The 15026-nt window shown below is 38.3% G+C and overlaps 1 protein-coding gene across 1 annotated transcript in view; it reads right to left on the reverse strand.

The window, feature by feature from the left end:
• LOC129110086 (intermembrane lipid transfer protein VPS13B-like) overlaps positions 1 to 11078 on the reverse strand; it is a 328960-nt gene extending 317882 nt beyond the window's left edge. The window contains 3 exon segments of the mRNA XM_054622236.1: positions 7694 to 7837; positions 9578 to 9736; positions 10972 to 11078. Coding sequence (XP_054478211.1) covers positions 7694 to 7837; positions 9578 to 9724 — 291 coding nt within the window. The 5' untranslated portion in view covers positions 9725 to 9736; positions 10972 to 11078.
• Positions 11079 to 15026: the final 3948 nt, after the last annotated feature.

The raw sequence follows: 15026 nt of genomic DNA on the forward strand, positions 1-15026 counted from the left end.
CCAACACACAACGTAGAGCGGGGGAGCTACTTCTGTATCAGATCAGTACTCCTTTGGCTTTGGGAATCAATAGGTGTTACATCTAAAATGTGTTATGGATACAAGATCTATGGCTGAATTTAGTATTGGGAAAAAAAAAATTGCTTGCTACTGATTGGCTCTGCCTGAACGATTTCCCCGGTTAACATGTCCTGCTTTTAATGGCGTCATCATTTCTAAAATAAGGGTTAAATTATTCATAGGTCAGAGGGGTGAGGGTCTGCTAAATGGAGCACACACTCACCCTGAGACATAAAAAAAAAGACCACCCAAAGTTTGTGTAACATGGAGTCATACAAGCCTACCTTTCTCCACGGAGAATTTACACCCAGAAGCACTTAGTTACCGTCTTACTCTTTTTTGTCACTTTCTGTCTCACCCAAAAGTTAAAAAAAAATAATTGCATTTCTATAAATGTGGTTACATGAAGATAAACATAAGGATAGATTTCCCAAATCTGGGTTGCTTTAGTCACCCAAAAAACGAAATGAAATTCATGAAGCAACATCTCTCTCTCTTTAAAGCAACATAAAGAGGTAAATGTGCTCCCTAATTTAATGCAACATCTCTCTGTAGTGTCTGTTTAGATTTAAAAGCACGTGCTGTTCCTAATTGCGACACATTATCTCCCCAGAATGTCTGTCCAAAGAAAGCACTAATAAAGCAGACATTAGCCCTAATTGCGAGGTAATCGTTTCCCAGACTGCAATATCACCGGGAGCGCCCGGCGAGTAATGCGCTCCATTGAGGGATTGCTGTAGTCCGGATGGCCTGAGAGCAGGGATTAAATAGTGGAGCGGCAGCATCCTGCCCAGAGTGTATTGATCACCACTTGACTCACTGGGCGCAGGAAGCCGTTGGGCACTTTTAGTATTATTGCCCCCCGACAGCTTTCCTGTGTCTGAGGAGCTGAAGTCACCTCATTCCACCAGGAAAACCAAAACTTCATCAAAACCTCAAAAACAAAGCAGACAAACTCTGTGGGTTGGGCAGCGTTGGCTGACTCACGGGGCGATGGTGGCGGAGAACAGGGCCTTCTGGAATAACACAGTTGAGTATTGCCTTCTGCAGATGCTTCAAATCAGTCCGGAATGCTTATAAGAGACCAGTGCAATGGGTTCATTTATGTTTAGAGCTTGTATGAGGGGTCGGACCAGTACAGCGTAGTTAATTAAATGACTGGTGTATGTCCTAGAATTATGTTTTGTTGGACAACATTTATTTGACTTGAAATGATGTTTGACTTTGTTTGTTCATTCTTAAACAGACTTACTGACCAGAAAATGTCGAAGCCTCCCTTCTATTGAACAATCCTGTCACCCAGTGGGTTTGTCTGAGGCTATCAACAAACAGAACATGTGACAAAGACAAAGACACCCTTGCCTCTGGTCATCGTCTCCTGCCCACTGTCATCGGATCCGGTCTCACCTGAAATATATCCAAATCTTGCCAATATAAAACAAAATTGTCTTTTATATTGGCACCCCATTCATATATAATACAAAACAAGAGACAATTTTTATAGGGCAAATCCATAGAGGAGTCATAAAACAATCAATAAATGTGGGCTTTCAAGATAAATTTACATAAAGGCCTGTTAAACTATAAAAAGTCTGAAGGTTTCATCTTCATGGCCATCAAAATACTGCCATTTTATATCAAAATAAAAGCAAATATACAGAGATCTACGCAGAGATCCTTCCAGACCCACTCCCAAGCACATACGCTCTGACGTCCAATCCACTTCTGTCTCTCTATAGTTGTCTTTGCCTCTCATCAGAACACTTGCTCTGGCTTCCAATCTGCCTGAGGAATCCACAGTTTGCCAACATTACTGCATCTTTTTATTATTTACAGTCATAGATGGGTTTTGTTACCGCTACAGGGGGTTTCATACGAGGAAAAGGGATTCTCCGAAGCGCAGTGTCTGCGCCCTCTGTCTCCTCAGTCCTGAAGACAAGGCCCCGCTGAGCTGATGATCAGACGGATTTATGGTGCAATCTCTGTAAGCCATTTGCTCCCTGCGAGCCGGAGAATCAAAGGCAAGATTTCCGGATGGCATTGGGACAGAGATTATCCAGTTTGTGCTATCTGATTGCAAACTTCCACAGGGCTGTTTTCTTTTACTTCTCTAACTTTTTCCTTTGTTTGCTGACTTGTGAAAGAAGAGCTGCACAGGCACAAACTGACTGGCTCTCATTCTGTCAGAGGAGACTGGCTGACAGTAAAGGTACATATGATTGAATGTTTCATTTATTACTTGATTACACAATGACATTTTTGAAGAATATAGTCCTTGTGTTTTTAATTATCACTTAAGAGCACGTTCACACATCACACCAGATTTTACCAGAAAGAAAAGCATAACTACAACAGACCACTTCGACAAACTCAAATCCACATGTTAAAGCTTCCACAGTAAAACACCGTGACCAGGTCACAATGTTTTAAAAACCTGTGTGAATTTGATTGATCACATCAATAGATTTCTGTTTAACTTCGGAAACCAAAGTAGTATCCAACAACAACTTGGGGAAGGGCTGGGCAATATGCAGAAAATCATATACCACAATACTTTTTACCAAATACCTCGATGTCGATACTGAGACGATACTGTATCGTTGACCATTGGTGATTTAACAAATTTGAACACAATCAGATTTTTTATAAATCATCACCAGTCATGGATATACCAGCAGGTGATTTAATGTCTAAGTGGGTAAAGGCAAATAATGGTGCAGCTAGAGAAGTCTGTTAAGTTCGGAATCACTTTACTATAATGCAGCCTTTATCACGATAGTCAAAATCTAAGACGATATCTAGCCTCCATTATCGATATTATATCGATATATTGCCGAGCAGCGCCCCGTGTGTTGGTGTTTTTCAGGAGGGGGTTCCCTAATTCACATATTACACATTATTTAGGAGCAATGAGGTCTGGGGGTGTAAAGCCCTAAAAATAGTTTGGAAGGAATCTAATAGAAGAAAGGGCCTACTTGGACCATATGCCAAACCAACAAGTCTCAGAGGCACCTCCCCAAATCATCTTGAGGCAATGCATCAATCAGAACCTCCACATCAGTGGCAAATGCACTCAGCGGCCATAAAACTCCCAGATCAAGCAGCGAGCCGAGCCAAAACCAGAAAAGGCTCTCCTCGGTAAACCCAAACCCTTATCTTTGTCTCGTAAAAAAAATAAAGAGCGCCTGAGAGTGTTACGATCCACTGTAACTGCTGTCCAGCACAGTACCTCTCTGTCTTTGCTGATCACACCTCATCTTCAACATCTGGAGCAGTTTACATAGATGTCAAAAAGAGAAAAAAAAAATGTGGCCGTAACTTTGCAACATTACATCAATGTTAGCTGTTAGGTCTTTCATTAAGGCCTGAGTTCAATCTTGCCCATTTCTGTTACTCCTACAACGAGCTACAAATACAAGAACAAAACTCAAAACAGCCGCACAATAAATTCTATCTAAGGCTTTATCAATCTCCTCATTATAGGGGGAAGCTTGGAGGCAGTGATGCCTTAAATCAAATGCTCAGTATCACATCACAAACAGGCTCAAATCCACCATATGTGAGCTGAAAACATTAAAATGACAACCGCCTAATGGAAAAAAAACTACCAAATATAGAAAAAAATGTGCCGCATGGGAATAGTTTGGTGTGAAGCTGGTAAAGCTGGAGATCGCTGCTAACTCCTTCCATAACATTTCCATGGGAAGAAGAAGACGTGGAGACCTTATGGGTTCTATTAATAACTCCAGGTTCCATAGGAGGCTCTGTATATGGAATGACAGATTTTTAAAAGCATTGTTTTATCCTGTGCCGCTTTTGACATTTTCAGATTGCTTTTTAATTTGGAACGGGCCCAGATCAAACAGTTCATTCATATCAAGTAACTCAAGAGGGGCCATATCGAGTGTGTCTTTGCACAAGAGGAAAGAAGTTAAAGTTGACTACTACAAAACCCTTTCATCCCCATGACCAATCTCCTGTTACATACATTGAGCGCTTAGGCATAGACCTGGGCTTAGTCTAATTTCACGTGGAGATGTCCACACTAATTATTCAACTCATACAAGAACTACAATGATTTACTCTTTTGGACTTAGAAACTGAGACCTAGTAGAAAAATAAAAGAGCATAAAGTATCTACATGTGCAATAAATCTGACAACTAAACAAAAGTGGTAGTGATTTGATTTGAACAGTGTCTAATCTTCAAAGAGAGCGGGCAGCGGGAACACGATCACTTTCTACGCTTGCTATAGAGCACCGTGTCACTTTAGGACATAACAAGGCACATATTAAACCTAATGTATTTTGTTTGTAAATGGCCTCCAGTTTGTAAAATGAACGTCAAAAACAAGTTGACAACATTTTTTTTTTTATTACTCTACTTTGTGCGCTACGAGTCTTCATTACAGCTCATTTCAAGCAATTACACTGTCAGCAGGAGCTGTAATCTCCAAGTGTTGCTAAACGCCCAAATTTCCACATTTGCTGGAAACTGTAATTGTGAGCTGCTCTTGGTGCTTTGCAGATGGGCCCTTTGAACAATCTGAATATCCCTAATATTACCCAGTTCCTCTCGAGGGGAAGCACGCACATTAAAAAAAAAGGTCCAAATAATTCTGGTCAAATTACACAGGCCTTAATGAACTTCAAAAGACGTACGGATGTTTTCACAGGCCAGCGCTCAGGCTTTAACAGTAATTAGGAAAACAAACCATATTAATGATATAATTTATCATTTCCACACTTTGGCCGCATGAGGCCCACCACAAAGTTCCTGTCTTTTCTGGACAAAAGAAACACTAGTAATCTACTGAATTTCAAATGTACGATTTTCCATACACAGATCAGATTTTTTTCAAATCCTGTGGGCCATCAACCAAATTACTTGAGGGCTTCAGGGAGAACTGTCATGGCCTGGGTTTTTGCATGCACCTATGCCAAACTCCCTGCATCCCTGCTGGAATCTGATTAAAACTGGACCAGGGCCTGACATGCACATGAACAGGATATCTAACCTCCAGAGGAATATAATCTTGTTTCTGTGAGACTAATGTGACAAAGGCCAACAGACCTTTTCCCTCAATCAAGGGAATTATCTCCGGGCTGACCAAAGTGGGACAGTGCCACCACAGAGATGACATTGCAAATTTTATGATGTCAAAAATGTAATAAAGATGGAAAAAAAAAAAAAAAAAAAAAAGTCACCATAGCATAGAAGTCAACTGGCAGTATTTTCTTGGCTAAAGAACACAGTAGTCAGCCTCCTGCCTCCCACTTGTAGGAGAGAAGTGTAGTGGCTCATTTAAATTCCACATGCTAGAAGGACTTCTGCTGTAAGTCTGGCTTTGCTCCAAATTATGTCTCACGGGTGTACATACCACTGAATAATTTGTCCAAACGTCCTTTGCAATTCCCCCAAAATCTTCTCTTGACTGGAAGCCTTTTAAAAACATCTGTAACAAATAGTTGTTTTGAGACTACATGCATTACACCAGTACCGATAGGGGTACATGACCTAAAGCTGTGTATGAAGCATACAAAACAAGTTTCAATTTCCAGCGAACTGAAACCTGATCGCATTAGCAGTAGCCACCTGCATAGTATGATATTTACCATTAGTTCTGGCCAGCTCAGGCTCATGTGTTACAAATCTTTTTTGCCGCAGTCTATATAATTAGCTGTAATTGACTTCCCTTGAAATGTGTTTCTTCTGGGACATCTGGCCTTGAAACTCCCAGCCTTCCCATAAAAGGACCAGCGACGGGCTACACTTTCAATTTTGCAAACTGCATGGGTGGCAAAGATAGGACCCGTTTTTTCTGCGAAAACAAATCTAAAAGAATGTACTTTCATTTACCAGACTAAAAACAATGAAAATAAGTATAATTAATCTAATTTTAATAATATAAGCATTTCTTTTGGGATAACACTTATTCCAGATTATTTACAAAGACAACATCTCCCTCTTGTTGCTTAAAGGTGCCTTCGGAAGTTTTCTTGAAAACGAAAAAAGTTTCTGTTTACACCCAAAACGCATTGTGTGTATTCTTGAGGTCTTGCAAACGTGCTGAATGCATTTTCCTCCCAATAAAACATTCGCAAAGCTTGATGAAGTTTGAAAACAGCATTGTTCACATTCCTGTTTACTAGCTTGCAGTCTTTGCTGCATTGGTTGACGCGTTGTTGCATGAGACACACAAGACGGGGTCAAAAAAAAAAGCTACAGGGTACCTTCAATCAGCCTAATTTGATATAAATGTGAAACTATCTCAGTTTGTTTATGAATCCAATTCTAAATCCTGATCATGAGAATCACTGTTCATTGCTTGGAGATTAAATCTCTATCTCAAATTTGAGATCCCTGAACATTTCTGGTCAGTGAACAATGAAGCCGTTTCTCTTTTTGAGAGATAGATGTGGTGAGTGACAGTACTGTGTCTTCTCGAAGGGGGATCATATTGACAATGTAGAGTCAACCATTCCTAAAAAACAAAGAAGGGAAATAAAGAGCTAATATGCTGTAATCCATCAGTTTAAAAAAAATAAAGGCAGATTCATCTCTTGATGTTCTGGTAGTGTGTATGACAACACACTTTCATCCCCAAATTCTGAAATCTGCTCCTCATTTCAGACTGACATTACAGCACTCGCTAATCTACTTATTTTTCCCAGAAGCTTTAGAAAATGTAGATGAAGATCCAATTCATTGTTTTAAAAGGGCACAGATTCATAATTTGCCTCAACAAGGCTGTGATTTACTTTCTGGTGTCTTTGTTTGCTTTTCTTCTTTTTTTCCCCAATCCATTTCTCATCAGAGCAATTGTGTATGGATAAGAAACACAGAGCTACTTAGCTGTGTCAAATTAACAACATTATAAGCCCTGCACTTTAAATGGTTAAGCTCTGTCATTAGCAAGTGCGGCTGCAATAAAATACTCCATAACAAACTCTCCCAACTCCTAATAGCAACATTCATATTCCCACTTTGATGCTTGTGTGGGGGGATCATCATGCCAGCTCATTACAGATGCCAGGCCAGACACAAAAGGCCTCATGCAGGAAGCAATATATGAACAAATTTTCTCTTCTTTTAGTTTGTTTCCACTATTTGTTCTTATCTTGTTAGTACCCATTGTTTTCTGGGATTTACCAATATTTTCTTATTTTTGCTCCTCTCTTAAGTAAAGCAGTAAAGAGCATTCTTACCAAGATAAAAAAATAACATCTCGGTTTCACAGTCCACAAAGTGTGCAATGCAAAAAAACATATGTTTAGAATTTAAGAAACATGAACAAATGCAAAAATATAATCAAAAACAAAACATAGATGTTACTGCATCTAAAACACTTAAATTAGGATCCAACATAAACTAAAAATGAAATAATGGGTTGTATTTTCTCTTACACAAAGTCATGATTATAGTGTGCCTTCTTCACAAAAACCCAACCACAGGGCATTTGTTTATTTAAAACAAAGGCCTTACAAAACTTCTTGGAAACACAGAGAGAAAATGGAATGAGAAGGCTTAGCAGTAGCATGAGAAGGAATTTCAATGAAATAACAAAAAGGTCTTGAATGCCCTGTTTTGTCCCTTTAGGATAACGTGTTTGTCAAACCAGTGGAGAACTAACCTGGGCTCCATCCCTCAGTTTGAGGATGCACTCCATTGTGTTGATGGTAATGACTACAGGCTCCGAGCCCAGCTTTGTCCAGGGTACGTGGATACGCAGCTCATGGATATGACCACTCATGAATGTAAAGGGCAGCTTCAACTCCTGTAAATAAGCAAATATAAAAAGATTATGACAGCAGCTAGTTATGAGACTATAGTAAGAATAAACTGTACTATAGTATTACATCTGCGATGCAGACAGCACTGTAAGGACATGTGGGCATATAACCACAGAGGCTTCAAGAACATTTGGAACCTTCATCCATTTTCTGAACCGCTGTTTGAAACTAATATTTGACAACGGGAGGATAGTAAAAACAACAGCTACAGATAACATATTGGTCACACTTTTAACAAAATCAGTCAGAATTTTTTCATAGGCGGAGAAATTTCTGCTCTGCATCTTGAACTACTCTGCTACTCTGTGCGAGAACGATTCCCATGAAACCAGACTGCCCACACACAAGCTTTACATGCCTCATCTGGAAGTTTAGGCCAAAAAAAACTATTAACCAAACATATTTCTGAGAAAAGGGCTGTCACAGATTTACAGTATGTCTGCTTGATAACCCCAACAATGTTTCACTAAAAATTACTCTTTATATTAAGCGCATGATCTCTAAATGCACATTTCAAAAGAGGTACAGTTCATCTGAAATACAATGAAACAAAGTAAAAGGGGGGATAATTGCCAAGGTTTTGACATAGCATTACACATCAAAATCCTAACACGATTCCCCATTGTCAGTTGGCCTAAAGCTGCTTCCAATAAGAACTTTCATCATAGTCTCTGTTGAGCTAGGTAGTGTTTTGGTCTGCTCTTCAGAAGCAGTCAGAACCCACTCAAGAGAAGAGAGAGGCAGATTGATCTAATCCAGACATTACATGTGTAAAAAAGAACACTGTGTCAAAATAACACAGCAGAGCAACATATCTGGGTAAATCTATCAAACCCCTCCATAATAACAAAATGACAGTAAAGATACTGTGTTCATGCCCGGCTCAACAGTGTTGCTGCTTTTTTTTTATGCTAGTCAAGGCAATACACTGTTACCATGTGTATATATACTGTAGCTGAGATGAAGGCTGTAGACTGAATGGAACTAAATATTTTAGTGGCTTACATGCTTAATCTCAGGACATTAATTCTTTACAAATGTTTTGACTTTATTTCATGTTCCAAGTGAAACAACTTAGATTCTGAATATAATGCAAAAACGCTGTGCTATGTTAGCTCTGTCATGTTTATACTGTAATATATATTCGGATTAGTCTGTTGCAATTATTGTTTTCGTAGTAATTGCCTCTGCACTATACTTTTGTCTGGCTTATGCTTTGAGATGCTTGTTTAAGAAAGGAGATGCACTTATGACTTCACTGTTTCTCTTGAATACCTATGTTGAATACACTTCCTGTAAGATAAAAGCTTGCTTTGTCCTTTTGTCCAGACCAAAATGCTCAAATTACTCATTTTATAGATCCTAGCCATGAATAGCTTAACTGTATGATAATAATTATAATATAAGACAAAAGTGAATCAACCTATAAAAATCACTACAAAAATAACAGCGGTATGAGCAAGCAGAACTTAAGTCATTTGTTGTAAATATTAAGAATAAAAATGTAAAAAATATCAGATTTTTAATAAGCAGGAAGGAGATATTTAGTGGAAGAAAGCTGATTTAACTTAAATTCACAAATTATTATTAATACATAGAGACACCGATGGCAATCCAGGAGAATGTGCGGCTTATGTATGAACAAAAAGGACTTTAGTTAATGTTTCTCTAAATGTATTTCATGAAGTTCAGAGAGAGCAGTGAATACATCCATTATACAGTACCTGTTCCAGCACATCCAGCTTCAGGTCCAGCTTGCTGAGCACCACATCTCCTCCCCAGAGAGACAGCTGCAGGTCAGATGGCTTCAGATTCTTGATGTACTTGTTCACATAGCTCATCAGGAGCGGTGTGACATAGGATTCTAACATCTTGTCTCCGTCCTGAACACACATCAAACAGACATTGTTATGTCATTCAACACTGTGTTTATTTGTACATTACAGTTTTTATGTTATAAATCTCCTTTCACCATTATATCCCAAAATTCTCTTCTTTTTTTTTCTGCTTCTGAAGTCTAGACCAGAGGACAGACAATTTTTACATCAGATATTTTTACACCTCATAGCACGAGAGCACACGTGAAGTTAATAACATTTGTTATGACTGCATTCCATTCAAGTGTGCCGGCTCCGAGACAGCAGCACTGTGCATGTCGGCTCACTGGAGAGGCTTAAATGGAATGGAGCCATCATTCATGATATCAAACTACACCTGTGCTTTTCCTGCTATGACAGGTCAAAAACAAAAACAAAAAGTACAATTAATGTTGTTATTGTTGCCTTTTTTTGCTCCAGGCTAAATAACACAAATGCAGACATGTGGACACTTTTTAAAAAGCGAATCAGACCCATTGTTGAGGCTTGCTTTTCTTTAGCGTATGTGTTTTAAGCATAGTTCTTTAACCCCTGCATTTCATGGCTGCTGCCTTTATTTGCTCTTTTATCTAGTACATTGTCACGTCTGCTCCTGAGAGGCAAGAAAAACAAGCAATGCTTCTTACTTAATGGCTTTCCCCACCATGGAAGGGTCATAAATATGATATGTGCATTTTAAAAACTACCCATATTATAACATAAAGTCATATCCAGGTTAGGCTGGATGTGTAACGTACAGGTGGTCATGCAGAGCTGATACCTAACGTTACACACGACAGACACAGAATAGGCCACCTACTCGCATACGTTGCGGGTGAAGGTTTAACTAACTCCATAGTTTTATTCATGATGCTGGCTCTACTTTGAAGTGTCTTAATTCAAACGAGGGCATGAATAAGCCCGCGTGCTAATGAGACTTCACTTTTAGTGCACGCGACCAGAGGACAACGACACTACTAGTTCTAGACTCTATTTCCAAACGAATGACAAAGTAACTCAATGTGACTTGCTGTTTTTAATGAAGCGGTGTCGCGCTGCGTAGTAAGAAATGTAAGGTTAACTTACTGCGGAGTAGTTAGCATGAGAGGCTAGCTATGCTCTCCTGTCATCCCAGCTACAGCTACACAACAGAGGACCAGAGCAAAGAAGCTAAGCTAACTGCTGAAGAAGAAGTCACCCTAACTTCGTTTGACTGACTGAAACGTGCAGCCACGGGCACATTTGCAGAACACCCCACTTACTTGACAACCGCTTGTATCCTGAAGCTATTTCTTGAATTTGACGTTTATTGTAACATGTTTATCTTGTTAACTGGCGTTAGCCACATCGCCCAACGGCTTCAGCCCTAAACGTCATCAGTAAACACCAACGCGGCTTCCGTATGGCTGGTGTTGCCTTTGCAGCTATTGGAATTTTGCGCTTCGCCGTTCAGTGCACGAATAATCGAGAACCTTCTTTTATACAGTCTATTTCTACAACCCCTCAAAAAGTGGCAATGAATCGAGAATTTATATATTTCATGTGATGCGTCACTGGATGAAATGTGATATTTAGAGCACTGACTTTGGAGGCTAAAGAGAAAATCACAGTAAAAAGTAAATCAATGACAACGTCAAGCAAATTCCTGATGCACATTGTCAGTTACTAAGTCGGTAACTGTAGCACCCGGTGCCTCATGGCCAGTTTGTTGAAACCCCAAAATGCATATAGCTGGTGAACAAAGTTACTTTCTTCAAAATGTCTGATGGGTGCTTGATTTTACACCACCAACCGCTCTATGACGGATTTACGAGGATCACAGAAGGCATCATTGCATGTCATTTTCGTCATTTTTTTGCCCGCCCCTAGCCCTTACATGGCCATTGAGCACACCTTTGCTGGGAGAGTAGAGATTATAATGATCGAAAAGCAGCACTTGAATAATTGCAATATAAAGGAAACTTTTTATTTCAACGATTGATTATATTTTTAAATATGTCCTACAATTAGATCTATTACATTTCACGAACAAAGATTCTCTTCTGTCAGATACTGACACCGAAACGTATGCAAAAGTCAATGAAAGTAAATAATGAAGGCTAAAGCCTACTTGAGGGATCTTTGGCCACACAGGTGACCTGCCTGGTTTCTAATTAGTTTATTATGGGGCCGATCCAATCTTAAATAGGCCATGAGATGACGTCATTATAATGTAAATATGCAACTGGAGGCTCACTGAAATTCACAGACTGGAATAATAAAAAAAATACAGCCTAGTGTCAGTTAAAACGCAGTGTCAAATTATATGAAGAAATACAAAAATGAATAAAATAATAAACTATACTTATACTTGTTGTATTTCAGCACTTTGGATGAACTTGGAATAATAAAAACCTGGTTTAGGAAATTGGACAAATATATGTAATACGGGAGTTAAAGACCGGGTTATCTTTACCTCACTATCAAACGTGTACACTCTCTTAATTCAGCGGCCAATGGCTTCATTTGGCTATGTCACATCTGTCTCTTAACACTTTTTGCTTCTGCAGTTGTATATCCATTTTATGCTATACTTCATACCTCTCAACTTCCCTTTGGAGGCAAATATTGTTTTCTTTTTGTATTCCACTACTTAAGTTTGACATATTTTACTGGTTACTTTGCAGAGTCAGGTTATCAATACAAAATATACATCATAATCCAAAAAATAAATCATAATGCATATTATGGATTAAGGTACCCAGCAGTGAAATTAGACCCACCTCTAGCTTCAAAATGAAAGTGATGTAAATACAGCACTAATTATAATGCAGTAATATATATATAGATAATTATTTATTTTACTTTTGGTACTTTAAGTGTATTTTGATGCTAATAATATTAGTATTTTTTACATTGTGTGGATACTTTTACTAAAATTATAGATGTGAGTGTAGCCTATTGTTCCTTACTGAGGGTCATGTGTGCAGATCATATGCAGACCTTCTCCCCTGTCAGTTAGATAAAGCTTCCTGAGTACACAGTCCACAATATCGGCCGCTCGCAGATGAACTTGTCTGTCCATAGTGTGAGACAATATTTGTGCACGCACTCCACATTATTTTGAGGTCATTCATTCAACCAAGAGATAAAGTAGACCCTACTTGATATTCTGTTATAGGCCCTTTCTAAATTCTGGAGTTTAATTCCGTTTATTGATCAATCTATATTCAGGTCATCAGGACCAATGACATGTCGTACCATAACATTTGAATGCATTTAAGCAAGCTATACACAATGTGATCCTTGTGAACAGATAACAATTTGTGGATACTTTCACATTTTCATTAAGGCTAGTCGGTGCATTTGTGTTATTGCTGAATAATCGGTTTCCTATCAGCCATTGTCTCAAACAATTGAAAAAAAAAACGTATTCAGAAAAGTAAAAGCTTGTAGGCCTACTAAAAAAATGCACTAACTTTTAGTTCAACTGTAAGAAGTAATTTCCTTTTTTATCAATTAGATATCTTCATTATACACGCATGTAGGCTACATCATTTTACACACTGCCATTGCATCAGCATTACACGTTGAGGTAATGCTTAGGCTCCAGAATCTGAATTGGGTTAATATGATATAAAACTAGAATCACAATATATAAGATGGTAGATATTTAAATACAATGATAGCAAATTTCTCAATTATTTGCAAATTATATCCCAAGTGTTTAGTCATTATTGTTATCATATATATATATATAAGACTTTTATTATTATTGTTATATCGTGTTCATCATTTCATATTTGCGTCGTTTGAATTATTTTTTTGATTTTGCATGATTTTTTTCAGTTGTTTTCTTTTAAATATGAGCTTGCTGGAGACGTTGCACGTTGTTGCCTCTCCATTTAGGAAATAATTAGGAAAACCTGCAGTACGTAATAAACTCGGACTGTCTAATGGCCTCTCAGCAGCACCGAGCGCCGTTTTAAATCATCTGTTCTTACTGAAAGCACTTGTTCCAGACCCTATTTTCGAGTCCATTAAATACAAATGCCATTTGTTTTTTTTTATATTTTCAAGTAATTAATCGCGCTCTCAGGTGAAAATCAGGTTTTTAAAAGCGCCGTCGGTAGCCAACAATGACGAGTGAATCATGAAACCGCAGGCCTGAAGGCCAAGTCACACAGACAGAGAGAGATGAGGAGGGAGTCAGAGGGGGAGAATCTCTCTTTATCTTCACCGAATTATAACAAAAATAGATATGATAGATCGTTTTATTCCGCCACGGATCACAGCTCTGACGGTTAATATTCAGGCGTATTTTTTATCCGATCAATGGCCGACCAAAGGTGAGTTGGATGAAATCCAAATCTGGGAATTTCTACATTTATACATATGCAATTATTGATGTTAAAGCATTTCCCCGTGGACCTGCCTCTTATGATATTCTGTACAATAATAATACTTCTAGTTAATTAAATAAATATAATTCATAATTTAAACATACAGCTCAAATAGGCCCACATTTAAACTTCTCAGTTAAGTGGCATTGATGTTGTTGTACATAAATGAATATGCTTTTAATAAAACTGGTTTGGGCTGAGGTAGGTTTAATTTATGACCCCAAAAAATTCAAATCAGTTTTCTTCTTTTCTTCTTTTTTGTTTGTATAAGCGATGAATTCATGAACTTTGAAAATCCCCCCCATAAAAAACAACCTGTTGCTCGGCCCCGTCTCATCTCACTGGGTGAGCTGGCTCTCTTTGGTCGCTGCTGACTCCTTTCTGCCGCTGTGCAAGTCAGTTATGATATCAGAGGGGATATAGATAAAGACGTGTGATATGGCTGCTAATGCGGCTAATATAATGCTAATCAGCCCTCTGAATATTAAAGATAATAACGGAGCTCGATCCTGAGACTTAAAAAAAAAACCATTAACAAGTCTGTCCAATAATCATTAGATAATGCTCATGTTATTGTTAAAAACAGCAATATGATTGTTTTATGTATATAATATATTATGACACAGAAAGACACAAATGAGTCTCCTGATGACTTCCCATGTCTGCAAGGCTTGTCCTTAAAGACATGTCATGATCCCTGGCTGCTAACTGATATCTGGTCCACTATAAAAAGCCCACTAAGCTCTGCTGGCTGTAAACATATAGAGAAGTCATTTAATGGGCATTTAAATATGGGCTTCGTGTTAGCATCACGAAATAAAGACAAAGCACAAATGCGAACATATCATGGAAATATTTATTTCTAAAATACAATTTAACATACTTTAAACTTATGACTGTTTTTTGACACCTTTATCATTTCAAGGTCAGGAAAC

Source organism: Anoplopoma fimbria, chromosome 20 (assembly GCF_027596085.1).
Source record: "Anoplopoma fimbria isolate UVic2021 breed Golden Eagle Sablefish chromosome 20, Afim_UVic_2022, whole genome shotgun sequence".
NCBI classification, from domain to species: domain Eukaryota; kingdom Metazoa; phylum Chordata; class Actinopteri; order Perciformes; family Anoplopomatidae; genus Anoplopoma; species Anoplopoma fimbria.